We start from the raw sequence: 17625 nt of genomic DNA on the forward strand, positions 1-17625 counted from the left end.
ATCACTTATCAGCAGTCCTGGCTAACTGGGGAGGTCCCAGTTGACTGGAGGTTAGCCAGTCTGATGCCCATCTACAAGATGGGCTGCAAGGAGGATCTGGGGAGCTACAGGCCTGTCAGCCTGGCACTGGTGCCGGGGAAGGTTATGGAGCAGATCATCCTGAGTGCCGTCACATGGCGCATACAGGACAGCCAGGTGGTCTGGCTGAGTCAGCATGGTCCTGCTTGACTAACCTGCTCTCCTTCTATGACAAGATGACGTGCTTAGTGGATGAGGGAAGGGCTGTGGACGTGGTCTGCCGAGACTTCAGTAAAGCCTTTGACACCATTTCCCACAACATTGTCATAGAGAAACTGGCTTCTCATGGCTTGGATGGCTGTGCTGTTCACCGAGTGGAAAACTGACCGAATGGCTGGGCTGAAAGGGTTGTGGTGAGTGGAGTTAAATGCTGTTGGTGGCCAGTCACAAGTGGAGTTCCTCAGGGCTTAGTATTGGGGCCGGTTCTGTTTAATGTCTTTATCAACAGTCTGGACAAGGGGACTGAGTGCACCCTCAGTAAGTTTGCAGGTGACACCAGGCTGGGGGGAGTGTTGCTGTCCTTAGGGCAGGCAGGCTGTGCAGAGGGACCTGGGCAGGCTGGAGCGATGGGCCGAGGCCATTCCTGTGAGGTTCAACAGGGCTCAGTGCCGGGTCCTGCCCTTGGGTCACAGCAGCCCCACACGGCGCTACAGGCTGGGGCAGAGCGGCTGGAAAGGGCCTGGTGGGAAAGGGCCTGGGGGTGCTGGTCCACAGCCGGCTGAGCGTGAGCCAGCAGTGTGCCCAGGTGGCCAAGGCGGCCAGCAGCACCCTGGCTGGTACCAGACACAGTGTGGCCAGCAGGACCAGGGCAGCGATGGTCCCCCTGTCCTGGGCACTGGTGAGGCCGCACCTCGAACGCTGTGTTCAGGTTTGGGCCCCTCACTGCAAGAGGGCCATGGAGGTGCTGGAGCGTGGCCAGAGGAGGGCAACGGAGCTGTGCAAGGGTCTAGAGAACAAGTCTTATGAGGAGCAGCTGAGGGAACCGGGGCTGTTTGGCCTGGAGAAGAGGAGGCTCAGGGGAGACCTTATCACACCCTGCAGCTACCTGAAAGGAGGTTGTAGGCCTGTAGAATGAGTGTCCATCTCTTCTCCCAAGTAACAAGTGATTGGACAAGAGGAAACGGCCTCAAGTTGTGCCACAGGAGGTTTAGAATGGATGTTAGGAAAAAATTCTCCACTGAAAGGGCTGTCAAGCATTGGAACAGGCTGCCCAGGGAGGTGGCTGAGTGACCATCCCTGAAGGTCTTTAAAGGCATGCAGATGTGGCACTTAGGGACATGGTTTAGGGCGACTTGGCAGTGTTAGGTTTACAACTGGACTTCATGATCGTAAGAGTCTTTTCCAACCTAAAATTTCTATGAATTCTATTTGTGGAATGATGAAAAAATATGCCCCATTCCAATGCTTATTCCCTGAGTGCCCCTATCTGATCATTGCCAGGAGCAAGGTATGGTGTAAATGGGCCTTTGGTCTGACTCTCTAATATGGCTGTTTCTATCTTCTTTAGTCCAGTCAATCTTAGCATATTATAAAAAACTGCAGAGATTTTACACTACTTTATCTTCTTCTACCTCCCCCAATACACTTATTGCCTACCAGATATCAACCTTTAAATGAAGCCTGGGAAAAGGTCTTCAGATGTTCATGCTAGTTAAGAGAAAGCGATACTGATGGCAGTCATTTCTGCCAGGGATGGTACCGATGTGTTTAATGACTACGTAGAACACTTGGTATTAACGCTATTTGTATTAATATAAGTAAACTGTTCAGTTTTATGTTCATTAGTATTCTGGACAATCCTTTCAGGCAAGTCACCAAAATTAATTTGGAAATGTAGGAGAACTGTGATTGTCTGTACAGCTTCAGGTTTTACTTTATATTTATGTATTTACTATAATATGACCTGTGCTTTTGTGACAGCAGTTAAATTTGTGTGAATTTAATGAAACTTTGTGTAGATACTGTATTATCATTGGAGTTCATAATGTCAACTAATCCAGCTTTCCCATGTGTTCACTCCAGTATCTTTAAAGCTAATGAGCTACAGAGTCATAACAGGGAGTGAGTTTTGAAGTAGGACTCATTTGCATATAGATGGGTAGGTGGTACCACCTGAGTTGGCCTAGAGAAATGGAGATTTTTACATCATGATAGCAGGTATGTCATAAACTAGCAGAATATTCCCACTTCTTATGGGGCATGTGGAGGTCAAGTGAGATACCAGAAGGCTTCAAAAATGGCACCACCATACATGTGTTTAGGCAACTGAATTCCAATGTATATATCATGTTATCATTATGTTTTTTTCTCAGCATTGCAGAAGAGAACCATACTGAACATTGCAAGTGCTGAGTTTTCATTATACAGACAAAACTCTTGTTTTAGTATTAGTTTCTACAAAGAGTGAGAATGTGTATTCAGTATGTACATTGTAGATAGGCTGGGGCCGTAGACAGTGTGTGCAATCTCTGCCACAAATCTGTGCTGAGTTATTTTATATCACTGATGCTTAGTCTGGAGCATGACAGTCACATTTGCGTGGTTTTATAGCTGCCAAAATTATTTCCCTTTCCTATCTTCAACCTCAGTGTATAGTTCAAAATTCCTTTGAAATTCATGGAAGCTAGATCTACAAATACATTGAACTTCCTTATTTCCACTGATTTTTAGAAGGTCAGCATTTGAAAATCATATGCTGATTCTGATTTATGAAATAGGAAATGGTGATCCAGACTGTAGCATCTGTAAGGCATCCTGGAGTTACACTAGCAAGAAAAAGCACTGTGAGCTCAAGTCTGGCCTTATGTTTCGGGGTTAGTTGTCCTGGGGGAAATGGATAAAGCAGCACAACCTGAAGGTGAAAATATCTCAAACAGATAGATCAAGGTTTCTCAGGAGACATCTGGCAGTCTCCATATGTAATTCTTTGTGGTCCTTTGCTATAGCCAGTTATGTTGCTTGTGGGCTCATGCTAGCCCAGTGCTGTTTGACATAGACATGAGACCAGAATGAGGCCCAGTGCTGATGTACCGTCTGTACTAGTATAGTACTGCATGAACCAGCTTAGGTATTGATTTCTGTACATTTTGCAGACTCGTGCAAGCTCAAACTAACGTAAAGCCTTTGTTGTGATTAAGTACAGTTTTTAATCATGGCTAATTTCTAAAGACGGCAATTGAGGAAGTACTTTGTCCTTCAGTGCTGTTTATGAAGCAGTCATTTATGGAGCTTTATTCCAGCTGAGTCCACTGCTTGTATTATACACAGGCCACTCAGAAAGAGTTACCTAGGCAACCCTTCAGTTGGTCCCTTTGCACTCAAATTTTACCTCAGTCGTCGTATTTCACAGCTGAGCATCCGTCTCTGATTGATTTCCCCATCCCAACACTATCTACCAGAATGGAAAAGGAATGGATTTGGTGTTTAGGAAGTAGCCCCACACACTCCAGCACCAGACCAGTCACCCAGAAGTCAGGCTTCGGTAGACTGCAGCAGTGAAGTACAGATCATCTGCCCGCTTTGGTAAAGAGCTGAAAGCTAAAGGCAAAAACTAGCCTTCTAAGCTGCTCAGCAGCTTCTTAAGTACTGTGTGGACTGTGTCAAATTGTGCCTATGTATTTTTAAAAAATATTTTAATGATTATACCTATTCACTTTATACCTGTTCACTTTACTGCCATCTCACAGTAATGCACAGTTACCATCATGCAAGGTGGGAGTTTCATAAAGTGTAGGTAGGGGTTAACAAAATGCTGTCTTCTGCTGACATCAACACATAACTGTAAAAGTAGCTGCAGCTTGTCAATGTGTCAGGAGTTAAATAGTGATTTTCTTCCAGTCCACCAGTGTCAGGTAATACAGACATGATGAAAGAGCCTGAGCTAAGAGTTGAGCTTGCCTCTGTAGGTACTATCAGTTCAGCTAGCTGAGTAGTTGAACAATTCAGGAGTTCATAATGGCTCTTCAATCAAAATTAGCAGTAAGTAGCAAATGTTATGAACAATACCAACATATGGTGACATTTCACCAATAACTCTTATGCTTAGAAAAAAATAACTGACGTGGCCGTTCAAATGACTGCTTCTTACAGCATTGATATAAGGTTTATGTAAGCCATCTTAAGACAGGGAAATAACTGACAAGAAACCTGCATTGTAAATTTATGAGAAGAGTAACTTGCACACTGCAGAGAGGACTGAATTCTCAATTGCTATCTTTTTGCAAAAGAAGAAAACAAGAACACTATGTGAGGAAGTAGTTGTATACCACTCATGCTCTCAAACAAACAGAGTTTTCACCAGGGACTCTTTTTTGGACTTCTTTAGCTTTCACTGAACTCCCTAGGAAACTTTCCACAGGCTTAACAGGCATTACACCCATCTGTGTGAAAGAACCATTCGGGCCATTTTTTCCATTGCCTTATTCTGTGATATATCAAGTTAGATCCATGTGGAATTCTGGAGACATTGCCTACCTATATTAAAAGTGTAAAAGTTACTTTAATACATACAGCCAAAAGGCTGAATCATGCTCACTTTCTTTCTGTAGCAGTCTGAGAGGGCTCCATTTCGTTAGCAGGAGCAGTCTAACGGAAGAGAAGTGTTGTGGCAGCCAAAAGGTTTTCTGTCGCTGGAGAAGGTCCCCATACCCCTACTCTGAAGTAGAGGTGACAGGCGCACAGCATACTCATAAAAAGGAGACTAGAGATAGATATGAAAATCAGCTACACAAACAGGAGAAGAATGTCTTTAGTTTTAGCACCAAGTTGTTAAGAAGACTGCTGCGTTGTGGCTGATCTAAACACAAGAAGTTCAGGCTGGAGATAAGGGGAAGCCTTTTCTCCACGGGGACAGCCCAGTGGTGGAGCCGGCACCCAGGAAGGCTGCGCCATCTCCATCCTTGGGGGTTTCTCAGTTTGAGTGTCAGAGCCCTGAGCAGCCTGGTCTGACTCCCTCTGGCTGGGCAGTGGAGCTCCCCAGGACCCTGCAAGCCTAAATTACCCTATGGTCCTCTGAACAAGAAAATACATATACATGTACATGTACATATATATATACATATACATACACATGTGTATATACATGTGTGTATATAGATATATCTTAAATTGTAACTTGTTACGTTACTCAGAAAAGCTTAAAAAGTTAGATATATGTATACATACATATGCACATACAGATATTTCTATTTATATGCACATATATGTTTGTGTGTGTGTTCACACACACGCACACACACCTCTCTCTGTCTCCATCTCTCTGTCCCCTGCCCCGATCTCTATCTTTGTCTCTCTCCCTGTCTTTATCTATGTGGCCAGGCCTGGTGCAGTCCACACCACTTTTTATCCTTGACTGGACTAGCCCACATCCCAAGATGTACCTGAGGCACAAGATTCCCCTCCAGGTAGGAGGCACCAAACTGCTCCGTGCTCCCTGGGCACCAGCATCACTGACAGCATAGCCTCAAATGGATGCCCTCAGGCAGCCTGTGCTGCAGGGATTCTTCAGTCTGGCCAGAATCTTTTTGCTCTGTCCTAGCTGATGTTGCTAGGTAGGTGTGGTGTTAATGCAGTGTTTTCATCCGCCATGGGTTCTCAGTAAAATACAGCACAGTCCTCAGGACTTCTCTTTGAAGAATCCCTAACCTCATTCATCCACTTCAATATCCTCCTTACTGCGGCTTTTCTTACAGAACGAAGAGGATGAGGACCAGCCTCTCAGCCTGGCCTGGCCTGACACCCCACGCAAGCAGCTCACCTACCTTCTTGTGTTACCCATTGTTTTTCCACTGTGGGCTTCCCTCCCGGATGTCAGAAAACCTGTAAGTAACTGTTGTTGTAAGTCAGTTTGTTTTGCACAACAGGGTGGCTCTGTAGTTAAATGCCAAAAAGGGTACTGTAGTGGATTTATGTAAAAATGGAGCTAATGATTTTCTTTAATAGTTTCTTCTTGAAGAAAAGGTCACAGCACCAGTCTTCAAATCTTCGAATGGGTGCTTATGGGCAACTGGTTGGTAATAGCTCTGTTAAGATTGCCATTTGTATTCACTAATATTTTACAACATAAAGTGGAAGATTTTAGAACTTCTTTGGGGCCTTCACATCTGCATGTCTAGATCTCCACTGAATATCACATAAGTGCTGAGGAAGTCTGTTCATCTGTAGTGCCCTAAAGAGTACAACTGGAAAGATTTTAGACTGTCTAAATTTTCTCTGTGTTTCAAAAGTAATGATACACATTTCTCTTAAATGCATGTTCTACTAGACCTTTGTCTTCTAGTTGTCATCTTTTGATTTTCATATTAGAACAAGATCCCTAAGTCCTTCCATGTGTGAAATACTTGCTAGTTTCATCCCAAACACAGCTTGATGTAAGGCTATTAATACAAATGACTTACTGTGACAAGTTATCAAATCTTACCACTTTCATATTCACATATAAAAATAGACCTGACTGGGGAGGCTCATGGAAAGTAAAAGAAAAAAAGTCAAGAGCTGAAAAGATCCTTTAGTAGTGTTTGAATCTCTTTTCTGTTCTGGATCAAAAATAGATTTAAAACTGCTGTGAGAGGGATGTACAGCTTATAATGTTATAAATCAACATCCTGAATTCTTTTTTCCTCCTCACACACACTGAAAAACTTTCCCATCCCACGCATTGGAAAACTGCAATTCGGAGCAAGAAACAAGCTAAAATAAGACCTCTTGATTTCTTTTTAGATAATTGTCTTTCAAAGGATATAAACTGATGTTTTCCCTTCCAGTCTTTAAACTTTAACTTTTCAGATAACTCTGATAAACACTTGTTTGTTAACACAGAGAGCATACTACATGAATTTCAAGATTGTTTATTTCTGTATTTATACCCTCGTTTTATCATTCAAAGTTATCCCTGTCATTTTTTTGATTTTTTGACCCAGAATGAGCAAGTACTGCTAAGAAATAAGTATGTACGTTATTTTGAATTTTGGAAATCTGAAGTTAACATCAACAGACATCTAGCCTTATCCAGTATTCTGTACTATACAAATGAGAAGGGTTGTTAAAATAATGGGTTTGGAAAGCAAGTATCTCAAGAAGTTGCATGCAACTGTGTGATGTGCATGGTTATTAACACTAGTATTGTTCACAACAGAACTGACATACTGACAACGTGCAGTTAAAATACCCTGTGGTAACCCAAAAGATAAGCACAGTTGTATATGCCAGATATGTCAACAGGCAACAGAGTTTTAAAAAGTCATTGGCTGAAAGGAGTAGCTTTTATACAGCAGTAAAAGAAATGTAGTTTGTAATTGCATGTAGTAATAACAAAGTAGGTACCAGGCTGTGTCACTATGACAAGCTGCTTACCTTGAACATTGCTGTCAAAGAATTAACCAGATGACTGCATAAACTGTCTACTTTGCAAGGACTCTTTATTAGTGTGTTTGTCTCTAATACTGCCTCACTTTTGTCTGTGTGCCATCCCTGATAGTCCCTTCCTAACAAAACCAAACCCCAATATCACAGCTCAGCATGTGCATCAGAAAACAGTTTTCCATTAAATCTGTGAGGCAAAAATTAAAACAAACCTAAAATAATACTTAAATAGTTTTTGTAGGTAAGCCTGTCATGAGGGGCTTGATTTGCAAGTATGGTAATTTTAGCCAGCAACCCAAATTCTTCATCAGGATGCTCAGATCAGAATGTGGGTATATAAAATGAATACTTGTGCGCTAGCTATTGATTTGAGAGACCATATGGAGCCTTTGACATCCTCTGTGTGTCCACTTTTCAAAAATTAGTTCAGCTTTCCTCCTAGAGTCTCTTTTCTGAAATATATTTTATCTCCACATAATGAAGACAGTTTGACTGCATTTATTTGTACTATACCAAGCTATATTTAGCCACATGAAACTCAGAAGCCCTAGAAAAAAAATTTCATATCCAAGGTCTCTGCTTATAAAGTTAGAAAAATCCTTGCTGTCTTATGCTCTGATGTACATACATGCAGATTTTTATATACTTAGGGTAGATTATGCATTACTCCAACTAACTTTCAGCTGATTCAATAGCTGACATGTTCTAATGTGTGTTTAGTGCCTTAATAATACATGCTTACATTAAGCCAGTATATATTAAAATCCTTACTGTAACATCAATAACGTTGCTGGCAGTACACCAGAGGTATGTGTGCCCTTGGGGAATTTTGTACCTGACTTTTTGTTCAGATGTTTTGAACAGTAATGGGTATTGTTCCTGTACCAATAGCTTATTTCCCCAGTGTGTCCGTAAAGGCCACAAATGTAACTGTCCAGCTCCTGCAGTAAGGGATATTGACTGACTGAAAGGAAAATGACGTGACCAAGGTGGCCCAGCGGGTCAGTGGCAGATATTGAACACCATCTTTTGTTATAGCCGTACTGTACTGTCCATCCCTCTGTGTTACAGGCCAGAAAAATGGCTCTCAGGGCTCCAGTCCTGCTGTCACTGGACCCATATGGGGCAGTTCGTTGTTTCTCTGCAAATTCCCATTACCAATTAAGAGGTACAACTTACATGAACTCTTGTTGCCATACAGAGATGCACTGTTACCAAGGGGACAAGGACAGGATGTTCCTGCACAGATCCAGTTACAGGAGCAGGTTCTGAGTAATCAGATTTAAGCACTGTCAAGTATGAAAGGAAAATCAAAGCTTGCAATGCAGATAAATTTATATACAAGATAAACATATGATTCATTCAGGTTAAGTGTAAAGTAAATATGTTGGTAATGATACAGGCTAAAATTAAGCTAGTTACTTTGCAAATTATTTAGTACTCACTATCCATCAGCATCAGGCTCTTAGACAATAAAAACCTTCATACCTGGATCATTCTTGCCACTTAAAGTCCTGTTTTTCAGACACTGGCATGAAATCAATACAGAAGTGTATCAAGAAAAATGTCCTTAAGATTGCTGATAGACAGGAACAGTACCAACCCAACCCATCTACAGTGAAATTACAAAATTCTTCCTCTTTTGTTGAAAGAAAACAGCATGTGAACTGCATGAGCCGTGACTTTTCTCAATTGTCTGTTACCATGACCACAACAATTATTACCAATTACAACAATTGGTAATAAACTTAGCTCTCCGTCTTTACAAGGCAACGGTCACAACAGCTACCAGAAAAGGTGGAGAGAAGTATTGCTGTCTGCTGTCTCTGACTAATTCTTCTAGGAAGATGCTTGGAACTGGCAGCTCTCTATATTTCCAAGAGCTAGGGAGTTGCAATGAGATAAATCTCAAAAGAATGCTGTAATTAGTTACAAAATAAGCATGAGTATTATTATAATCTGGAAATAAAATCCAGCATCTGAAAAAGAATCAGCACTCTCATTACTGCTTTTTTAAAATGTCATCTATGTGCAAATTATATAGCAGCATCTATGGAGTCCATTCTTGATTTCATTGCCTGTAATATGTACAAGCTTTAAATTCTGTCCTTTTTAAGTTTAAATGTTCTCCTTTTGGGGGGGGGGGGAAAAGTAGTCTTACTCTTGAACTGCTGCTTATCAATTGATTTTACTGGGAAAGGATTGGCTAAGACAGACAAGGAATACACAAGTTGCAAAGTTACTGACATAATTCTTAGCCATCTGAATTCTGGGGGCGTCTGACTCAAATAGGCAATGTCTTGTTATTTTGCAAGAAACATTTTGTACATATAATTGCACTGACAGAGAGCTATTACTATCTGGTGCAGCTCTTGCTGTATTAGTTTTGCATAAGCAAATGTATGCCTACATCTTGAGTGTTGCATAGTGATTACTCAAATTGCATTGCTACAAGGTGCTCTGTGTAGTTTTTGTGACCAGCTGCAACAAGCTTATTGCTTCATCATCCCATTCACCATATGTGTTGCCAGAAAATCCCAGTTTTTACAAGGAAGACAAAAAATATTAAAAGTTGAAAGATCTGGCTACTGAGAATACTGAAGAAGAAGTGCTATCTGTTTAATTTAATTAAAGGAAGTTGATGGTTAGATTCATTTAGCCCTTCTGGGCTCAGTTCTGATCCCACTGGTGTCAGAGCACTATTTTAACAGCCATCTTTGTGTTCCTTTCAAATTGTGTTCCTTTTCAACCTAAGGTCTTCTGTCCCCCATTGCACGTAAAGTTTTGATTCTAAAATTAAAAAGTCCATCTGAGTAGGTTTAAACATTGGAAACTTATTATCAGATTTTCTAATTTGATAAAAAAGTAGAACTCTCTTTTGAAAAAGTAACTCCGTTTGCTCTGTAAAGATTTAAGAAGCAGATCACCTAAAGTACCCTGGGCAGTTCTAGAAACAGGGCTTGTTAACAGTAATGGTATTAATGTGAAAGGGATGTTTCCAGGTGTCATTGAGGCGATTCATGCCTATATTTAAAGAGGGGATTGGGGAGTGTTGTTAAATCTGTACCGTCTTTAATGCCTGTTCCTATGTATGTTCAATTGTAGAGTTGTATAGGTCGTGTTAGTCAACATTTACAAGCTGTTTTCAGGAGGGCATTTAGCATTATGCAGAGTGCTCACAGGGAGTGTGTAAGTGTTCTGTAGCACAGCCTACAGCTGCACCTGCTCCTAAAGCCAATATGGACCTTCTAATTGTCCCATCCTTTAGATGAGTGTGCACAATTGCCGTTGCTGACTTTACCTTTTTCCCCATCGGTAATGATCAGATCTCATTCCATTTACATCAGCAGAAAGAGGCTACATGATTTCAATGAGCTGCAGACCAGCCTCGCTCTTTTCTGGTTCAGCTGACAAAAGAGTTTTATTTCCACATGACCAGCTCTGATGGCCAGCCCTTAGTCCACCTAATGAGCACTTCTTAGTCCACAGCCACCCATGCTGATCAATCCCTAAACATAAGGCTGTCCCATATAAATGCCTCTTGTGCCTGTTATACAAGAAAAGCTGGCTGTGCAGCCCTGTAAGCTCCCTAAAAAAGAGGGCTTTATCGAGGCTTGAGCTGAATTGGCAGAATCCAAATTGTATTTTCTCTATGACATGTTCAGGGAAAACTCTGCAGTCTGGTCTGCTCCCAAAACACCTAGGAATGACCCACAGGCCAATGAGTCTCCTGGTGCAGCAGGGGCCTGTCCTGCAGTGGAGAGGGGTACAGGCAAGGTGTGCTGCCCAAAAATTCTGGACACCCTTGCAGAGCAAAGTGTGAAAGTGGATTTAGTGAGGGCTTAACAGAAAAATGTACTGCAGGATTGAGCAGCAGCTGGAACAAGTATTCAAAGAGATATGATTACTTCCACAAGCAGTCCTACTCTTTATTCATGAAAATTTGTAGGAGCGTGCTAGTGGCACATCAGAAGTCATCTGGAGTGAGAATCTGTGTTCAGAAGGTTGATGCTCATAAAGGCTGTGGTTTCATTCAAGACTGGTAGCATTCATTCACAGTGCAAATTTCGTTTTAAACACTAATTTGATTTAAACAGTGATTGCCTGGTACAATACTACAGTCATGTTTCCTTCCTTGAGTAGTTAACTTGATGTCTTTTGGTTACGTAGGTCTCGCTGGCCAATAGGAAATATGGATGATGCAAAAGACTAGAAAGAACAGAAACCAAAATAAGTCATTAATCTGAATATAACCCATTCATTGGCTGCAAGAATGCTGTCTATTCGGAGTTTGACATTAGTAAGAGAGATGTGAAAATGAAGTTACTTTGGTGTTATACAGGTTTTTAATTAATTGAAGGGCCTCAAAGTGTGTTTTACATGGTTTTATAATAAACTAGCCTAAAAAACAAAGCATGGCAAATGTGTTTAATGTATCTTCTGTTCTAATTGAGAAACAAAGTTGTTTTCCCAAGAAAAGTAAATGCCCTAACAAATTTTAGATGTGTAGTTTTCTAGCTCTGTCGTATGTCAGCCTTTGTTATACTGACTGTGAAAAGTATTACACAAAGTTACTGATGTATGAATGAAAGCTATGGGTATATGTTTTAGCAATTTGAAAACATTCTTTCTGAACAGGCATGAAGTTATTAATAAGTTTAGAAGTCAAGCCACCATTCAGCTAAACACATGTGCAAACTGCAGCATAATAGAATATGATACAAATGACAAAATTTGCTGTTTGTCATGCAGGTTGTTAGGAGGTGTTATTTTACAACTGAAGCAGTTGGAAGAATGAGGCATAGGAGTTCCTTATGTTCTTATGTTAAGAACGTGTTAAGGAGTCAGTTCCTTACCGTTCCTGACATTTATGTTGATCATCTGATAATCATCTAAGTGGTTGGTCAGAAGAGGTAATCAGAAAAAATGAGAAGCAAATGAGAGTACAGTTTATCAGCCTTCAATTTAGGTGTTCACTGTTTCTCTTTGTTTCTGTTTCAGAGCTCAAGAAAATTTTTTCCTATCACATTTTTTGGCTCAATCAGCTGGATTGCATTTTTTTCTTACTTAATGGTCTGGTGGGCACATCAGGTAAGGAGGTCATACTGGTAAAATATACAAGCCCTACATTTTTGGTTTGCACTGTGACAGATCATTTAGAATTGGAGTCCATCTTCTGTGTCATGCTGAATGGTGCTTTATTTTAGGAGCTGCAACAATGGATGAGGTAAATCACTACTCACTAAACAGAAAGTAGTTCAGAGACTGTCATTGTCCTGACCACAGGACTTGATCATTCTGGTAACATCAGAGCCATCAGCAACCATTTTTCAATGCCTGTTGGTTCTATTTGACAATCTTACCTTTCTCCTGAAACATGGAAATCATGAAAACAAATAATTCTCCCGTCTTGACTTTGTTCTCCAAGCTAGTCAGCAAGCTCCAGGATAAGATCCCTGGTTAACCAGGTTTACAGCAGGAAGCATTTCTTCACCACGGGACTTCTTTTCTGTTTCTACTTAAACCCTTTTAGGTTGGAGAGACCATTGGTATTAGTGAAGAAATCATGGGATTGACTATTCTAGCTGCTGGCACATCCATTCCTGACCTTATTACCAGTGTTATTGTAGCACGCAAAGGGCTGGGGGACATGGCTGTATCCAGTTCTGTTGGAAGCAACATATTTGACATCACAGTGGGGTAAGTCCTACAGCAAGAAAATTGTCTATTAACAAGTCTTTTGCTCTTAGCATGTTGCTGCGTTTTTGCTGGTGTTGTCTACAGCAATTTTCTGCCATTGATACTTAAAAAGGAGGTTGATGCCAATAGGCAATGGATATTACTACGTCAAGTGCTCCTAAGTTTACAGACATTCCTATGACAGAATTATTAAAAATTTATGCGTAATTCTCCTTTGATACATTGCAGAGCTGCCTAGGCGAATGAATTGCACTTAAAAAGTATGCAAGAACATTGTTCCAAGACAGAATGTCTGAAGGTTTTTATGATTTTGTCAGGTTGCTGTTGTTTGCTTATGTTACCACTCATTGTGCTTATACTATAGCATTCTTTATAAAAGATGATCGGGAACAATCCATTGCCTCTTCAGTATTCAATGTGTTTGCTGTAATAAAAACAGAATGTCATTGTCTTGTATTGCTCATTTAGGCTGTTGTTGACATGAGACTTTTTTATATACCTGGGAATTCCCAAATTACAAACCAATTCTCTATTAACACAAAGGATCCTTTTTATAGCTCTTACAATGTGAAGCAAAATAAGACTGTAGAGATGTGCTATTTACACTTCACTGCTTCATGGCAGCTCTAGGATAATGATGCATGGCACGTGGTTGGAATTCAAATTCCTTTTTGACCTTTTGAGACCAAAGTAGATCATGTCCAGAAATATTGTAGTCTATGCCTCTGTGTTTCAAAAATGTGCAGGAAATATACCACCAAGCTCTGTCTTTATTCCTACATTTCCATCTTCAACACAGGACAAAGGCAGTAAGAATCATGTCCATACTCTCCGTTTCTCCATCTTTGGTGTTACTTGCTATCACATACACAGAAGAACAGGTCTAGTCATAGTCCCAAACAGCCCACAACAGATCCTGTTTTTTACTGCTGAAAATATATCAGCAACTGCATAGGTACAAAAAGGGATCCTGACGTTAGAGTGGATAATAAATGGCTTTTTTACTCCATCTCTTAGCCAATGGCAGTACTTTAGACACAGCAGAAAAACTGGGCCACTTTTTCCTATTAATCCAGAAGCATGAAGAGTTTGAAATAACATCTATAAGCAGCAGACCTGTAAAATACATGAAAACATTGTTCGCTACCATGTGCTTCAACTTAAAGCATGTAGGGTGCATTACAAAACATCTCCTTTTTGCAATGCTTTCTTACTTTTCTTGCTATTCTTAACATGTTCAGTCTTCCTGCCAATGGAAATGTTTTGTCCTATACCAGTCTGCTAGACCTGGTATGTTTACAACAGAAATGGCACAGTTGAGCTGTAGGCTGGTGCAGTTAGTACTGAGGCTGTAATAAATTATTCTTTCTTCAGCTGCTTATTCGAAGTTTGAACGTTTTGAGCTTCTGACAACTCTCTTCATGCTTTCTAAGCCTGCTGAACTCTGATCAATGGCTTAAATACTTATTTCCTTGACATCTTCCAGAGGTTGTTGTCTCATTCTGTGAAATACAAATACATAAATAGAAATTAAGCTGGAGTTCAGTTGAAGTTCATATTTTAACACAGGTTTATACAGTAAATACGGATCAAGTCTTTTAAGGACCAAATTTGCGGGGCAGTGCCTTGCACAGTGATAGTTCTTTATGGCAAGGACATGTTTTTATGTGACCTACTCCCCTGTCATACCAGCTCTTGGCAAGAGAATGGAAGTAGGTTCTTCCAGTGATGGTCTGAAATCCATAAACAAATGAAAGTGCTCACAGACAGCATACCAGGTATTTGTCAGCCAAGGGAAATGTAACTGGTGGAAGAGTCAGGAGCCTAAATCCCCAAGAACCCCAAGCAAGCTGACAAATTAGATCGATATATTGGAAGAGTGGAAACTCTTCCTGCCTCACTTTATGCTGGAAGCCTCTGGTTGTATTTTGAAGTGCTTCCAGAAACTTTGTAGTGCCCCTTTCTGTACTTCTGCAATGTTCCCAATTCTTTTTTTTTTTTTTTCTGTTTCTTAACAGCCTTCCTCTTCCGTGGCTCCTGTATGCAGTGATTAACAGCTTTATCCCAGTGCCAGTCAGCAGCAATGGTCTGTTCTGTGCAATTGTCCTCCTCTTCATCATGCTGCTGTTCGTCATCCTCTCCATTGCTTTCTGCAAGTGGAGAATGAATAAAATTCTGGGCTTTCTCATGTTTGGACTTTATTTTGTGTTCCTGATTGTCAGTGTCCTCCTAGAGGACAAAGTGATCCAGTGTCCTGTCTCCATCTAGAGAAAAGTGCTGTTTCTTGAGAGAAAAAAAAAAATCCCCAATATATTTATTCAAAAATAAACTTATCTCAAAATGAAACAGCAAAAAACCACAATGGAAAACTTCTATGAAAACATGGATTTGTGAATTTCCTCTCCCTCAATTTTAAAAGAAAGTAAGAAAAGGATACAAAGGGTGGATCTCAAGGTGAAGAATGACTGCTGCTGGACAGTGCAGACACACATGAAGGTGGAGTCCAGATGTGCTGAGGTTTTCTTTATCTGCTGCAGAACATGCTCGCTGCTCAGTACTGGAGATGCTGCATACGCACGGCAACAGTGAAAGCTACTGCTTCTCCTATGCCTATGGTACATACCCAGACCTCTCTTTCTCTGTCATAGTATACACAGACACACAATATGCTTATTTTTTAAAGCTCTCATCTTTTAAGAGAAATGCTAATACTGACTTTGTGGAGGCATCACCCCACACACACCGTGGTATGGGATTTTTCTGATGATCTACTGAAACTCCTGAGTGGAAAGCATACACTGAGTGCATGAGTCACAGACAGGGAAGACCTTGCATATCTCTTCATATATGATGTGATCTTTATATGATGTGATTTCAGCAAAGCCAGGGACTTCATCAGTCTTCTGATCCTCTGCATCACAGGTCTGTAAAGGCAATTGGCAGGATGTTAATAGTGGTTTATTACATCTTGCAAAACTCTTCAGATTCCAGAAACCCTGGTCTGGCACTGAAGGGGCCACACTGGCTGGCCATTTCGTGACTGGTGCAGATTTTCATTGCATTCACATGCAAAGACCAGAATGGGGATACTCTTTTCTTCTCAAATAGCAACACAGCATGCAGAGAGATCACGCAACTACTATGTGAACACAACATTTTTTCTAATGCAGCAATACTAACAACAGTACCAATGGCTTTCAGATGTTGTTATCATTATGAGTTTGCCTTTTCATGTCAGAAGAAAAAGGCTAATTTGCTCATGCATAGTATTTCATACAGAAAAACAGTAGTTGTAAAGTGACAGCCTAATTGTTGAAGTGGATATATGTTTTACAGGCTATCTTTCACTATTACTTGCAGTGTAAGGACCTTCACAACTACATATAGCTATTGCTGGAAGACATCCCCAGCTGACGTACAAAGCTGGGGCAGTTCATATTTGCTCTTATAAATCTTGAAACTAGGTAGGAGAAACTAACAATTTAAATATAGTGGAGCTGCAAGAAACCTACATGAAAATTTTTCAGTATTGCTGGAAGTGTGAATGTCTAAAGAAGCCCAGGAAAGAGTGAAAACACTATGTTCTTTTACTGAAATCCTCAAAAAAATATGGAGGGAGAAAGAAAGCAACGAAGTGTTCTTCTTTCCTGTAGTTTGGATGATTAAAAAAAATAAGTGGAAGAACTGGAATGGGTGTTAAATTTTTTCAGATAATTGTGGTTTGTTTGTTTGAGTCTCTTGTGCAGTTAGAGTTCATGAAATTTCAGCGCATTTCTGTGACCTGTTTCAGCATTGTTTTGTATTTATATTATGCTCACAATGGCAATGTCATGCTCACAGCTGTGCAACAGAAGGCTCAGCACATCTTGTCTTGTCTGTTTTCTTGTGTTCCATGCTGTTTGCTTCTCACTTATCCCCTTTGTCCTTTACTGTTTTCCTGTTATATGTGTTTGTATGTAACAGTATCTGATTAGAGAGTAAGGACTTGACAGAAAACAATGGCAGAGAAAACATTTAAAAGTACATATTAAAAAATTACTAAAACGTTAATATTATTCATATAATGAAGAAAAAGAGTGAGTTACTAATGCACAAAAGCATGAAAACTAGGAATTACAATGTCTGCTACTCATGTCTTGTCCTAAGGTATTAAGTCCTAGCTACATTCAGAATGAATATTTTATCTTGACCATACATTTGCAACACCTCTTGCTTCTTAGTGCTTTTTAGTGTGAGCTTCTCTCATTGTGAGCAAAAATTTGTCTGTGTGTTTAAGATCCTTCATTGTTCCAGAATACCTACCTGATAGTGCTGCCCACCTCTTAACGTTTGTTTCTACGGGGTGTACACAATGGAAGGATAGGTATACACATACCTACAATGCCCTCTACTGAGAAGAAGAGCAATCCTGCAAAAGCAAATGTATAACCCAAATTCTGAGCTCAAATGGAACAGGTGTCCCAAAATACAGAGCTGACTCCACGGTAT

At 40.5% G+C, this 17625-nt stretch overlaps 1 protein-coding gene across 5 annotated transcripts in view; it reads left to right on the plus strand.

Annotated features, from left to right (window-relative positions):
- Positions 1–15483, plus strand: part of SLC24A2 (solute carrier family 24 member 2) — a 111258-nt gene extending 95775 nt beyond the window's left edge. For all 5 annotated transcript variants that reach the window (XM_056325182.1, XM_056325181.1, XM_056325183.1 and 2 more), the window contains 4 exons: positions 5769–5897; positions 12439–12528; positions 12971–13137; positions 15156–15483. In XM_056325182.1, coding sequence (XP_056181157.1) covers positions 5769–5897; positions 12439–12528; positions 12971–13137; positions 15156–15405 — 636 coding nt within the window. In that variant the 3' untranslated portion in view covers positions 15406–15483. The remainder of the gene's footprint in view (positions 1–5768; positions 5898–12438; positions 12529–12970; positions 13138–15155) is intronic.
- Positions 15484–17625: the final 2142 nt, after the last annotated feature.

This window comes from Falco biarmicus, chromosome Z (genome assembly GCF_023638135.1).
Source record: "Falco biarmicus isolate bFalBia1 chromosome Z, bFalBia1.pri, whole genome shotgun sequence".
NCBI lineage: Eukaryota > Metazoa > Chordata > Aves > Falconiformes > Falconidae > Falco > Falco biarmicus.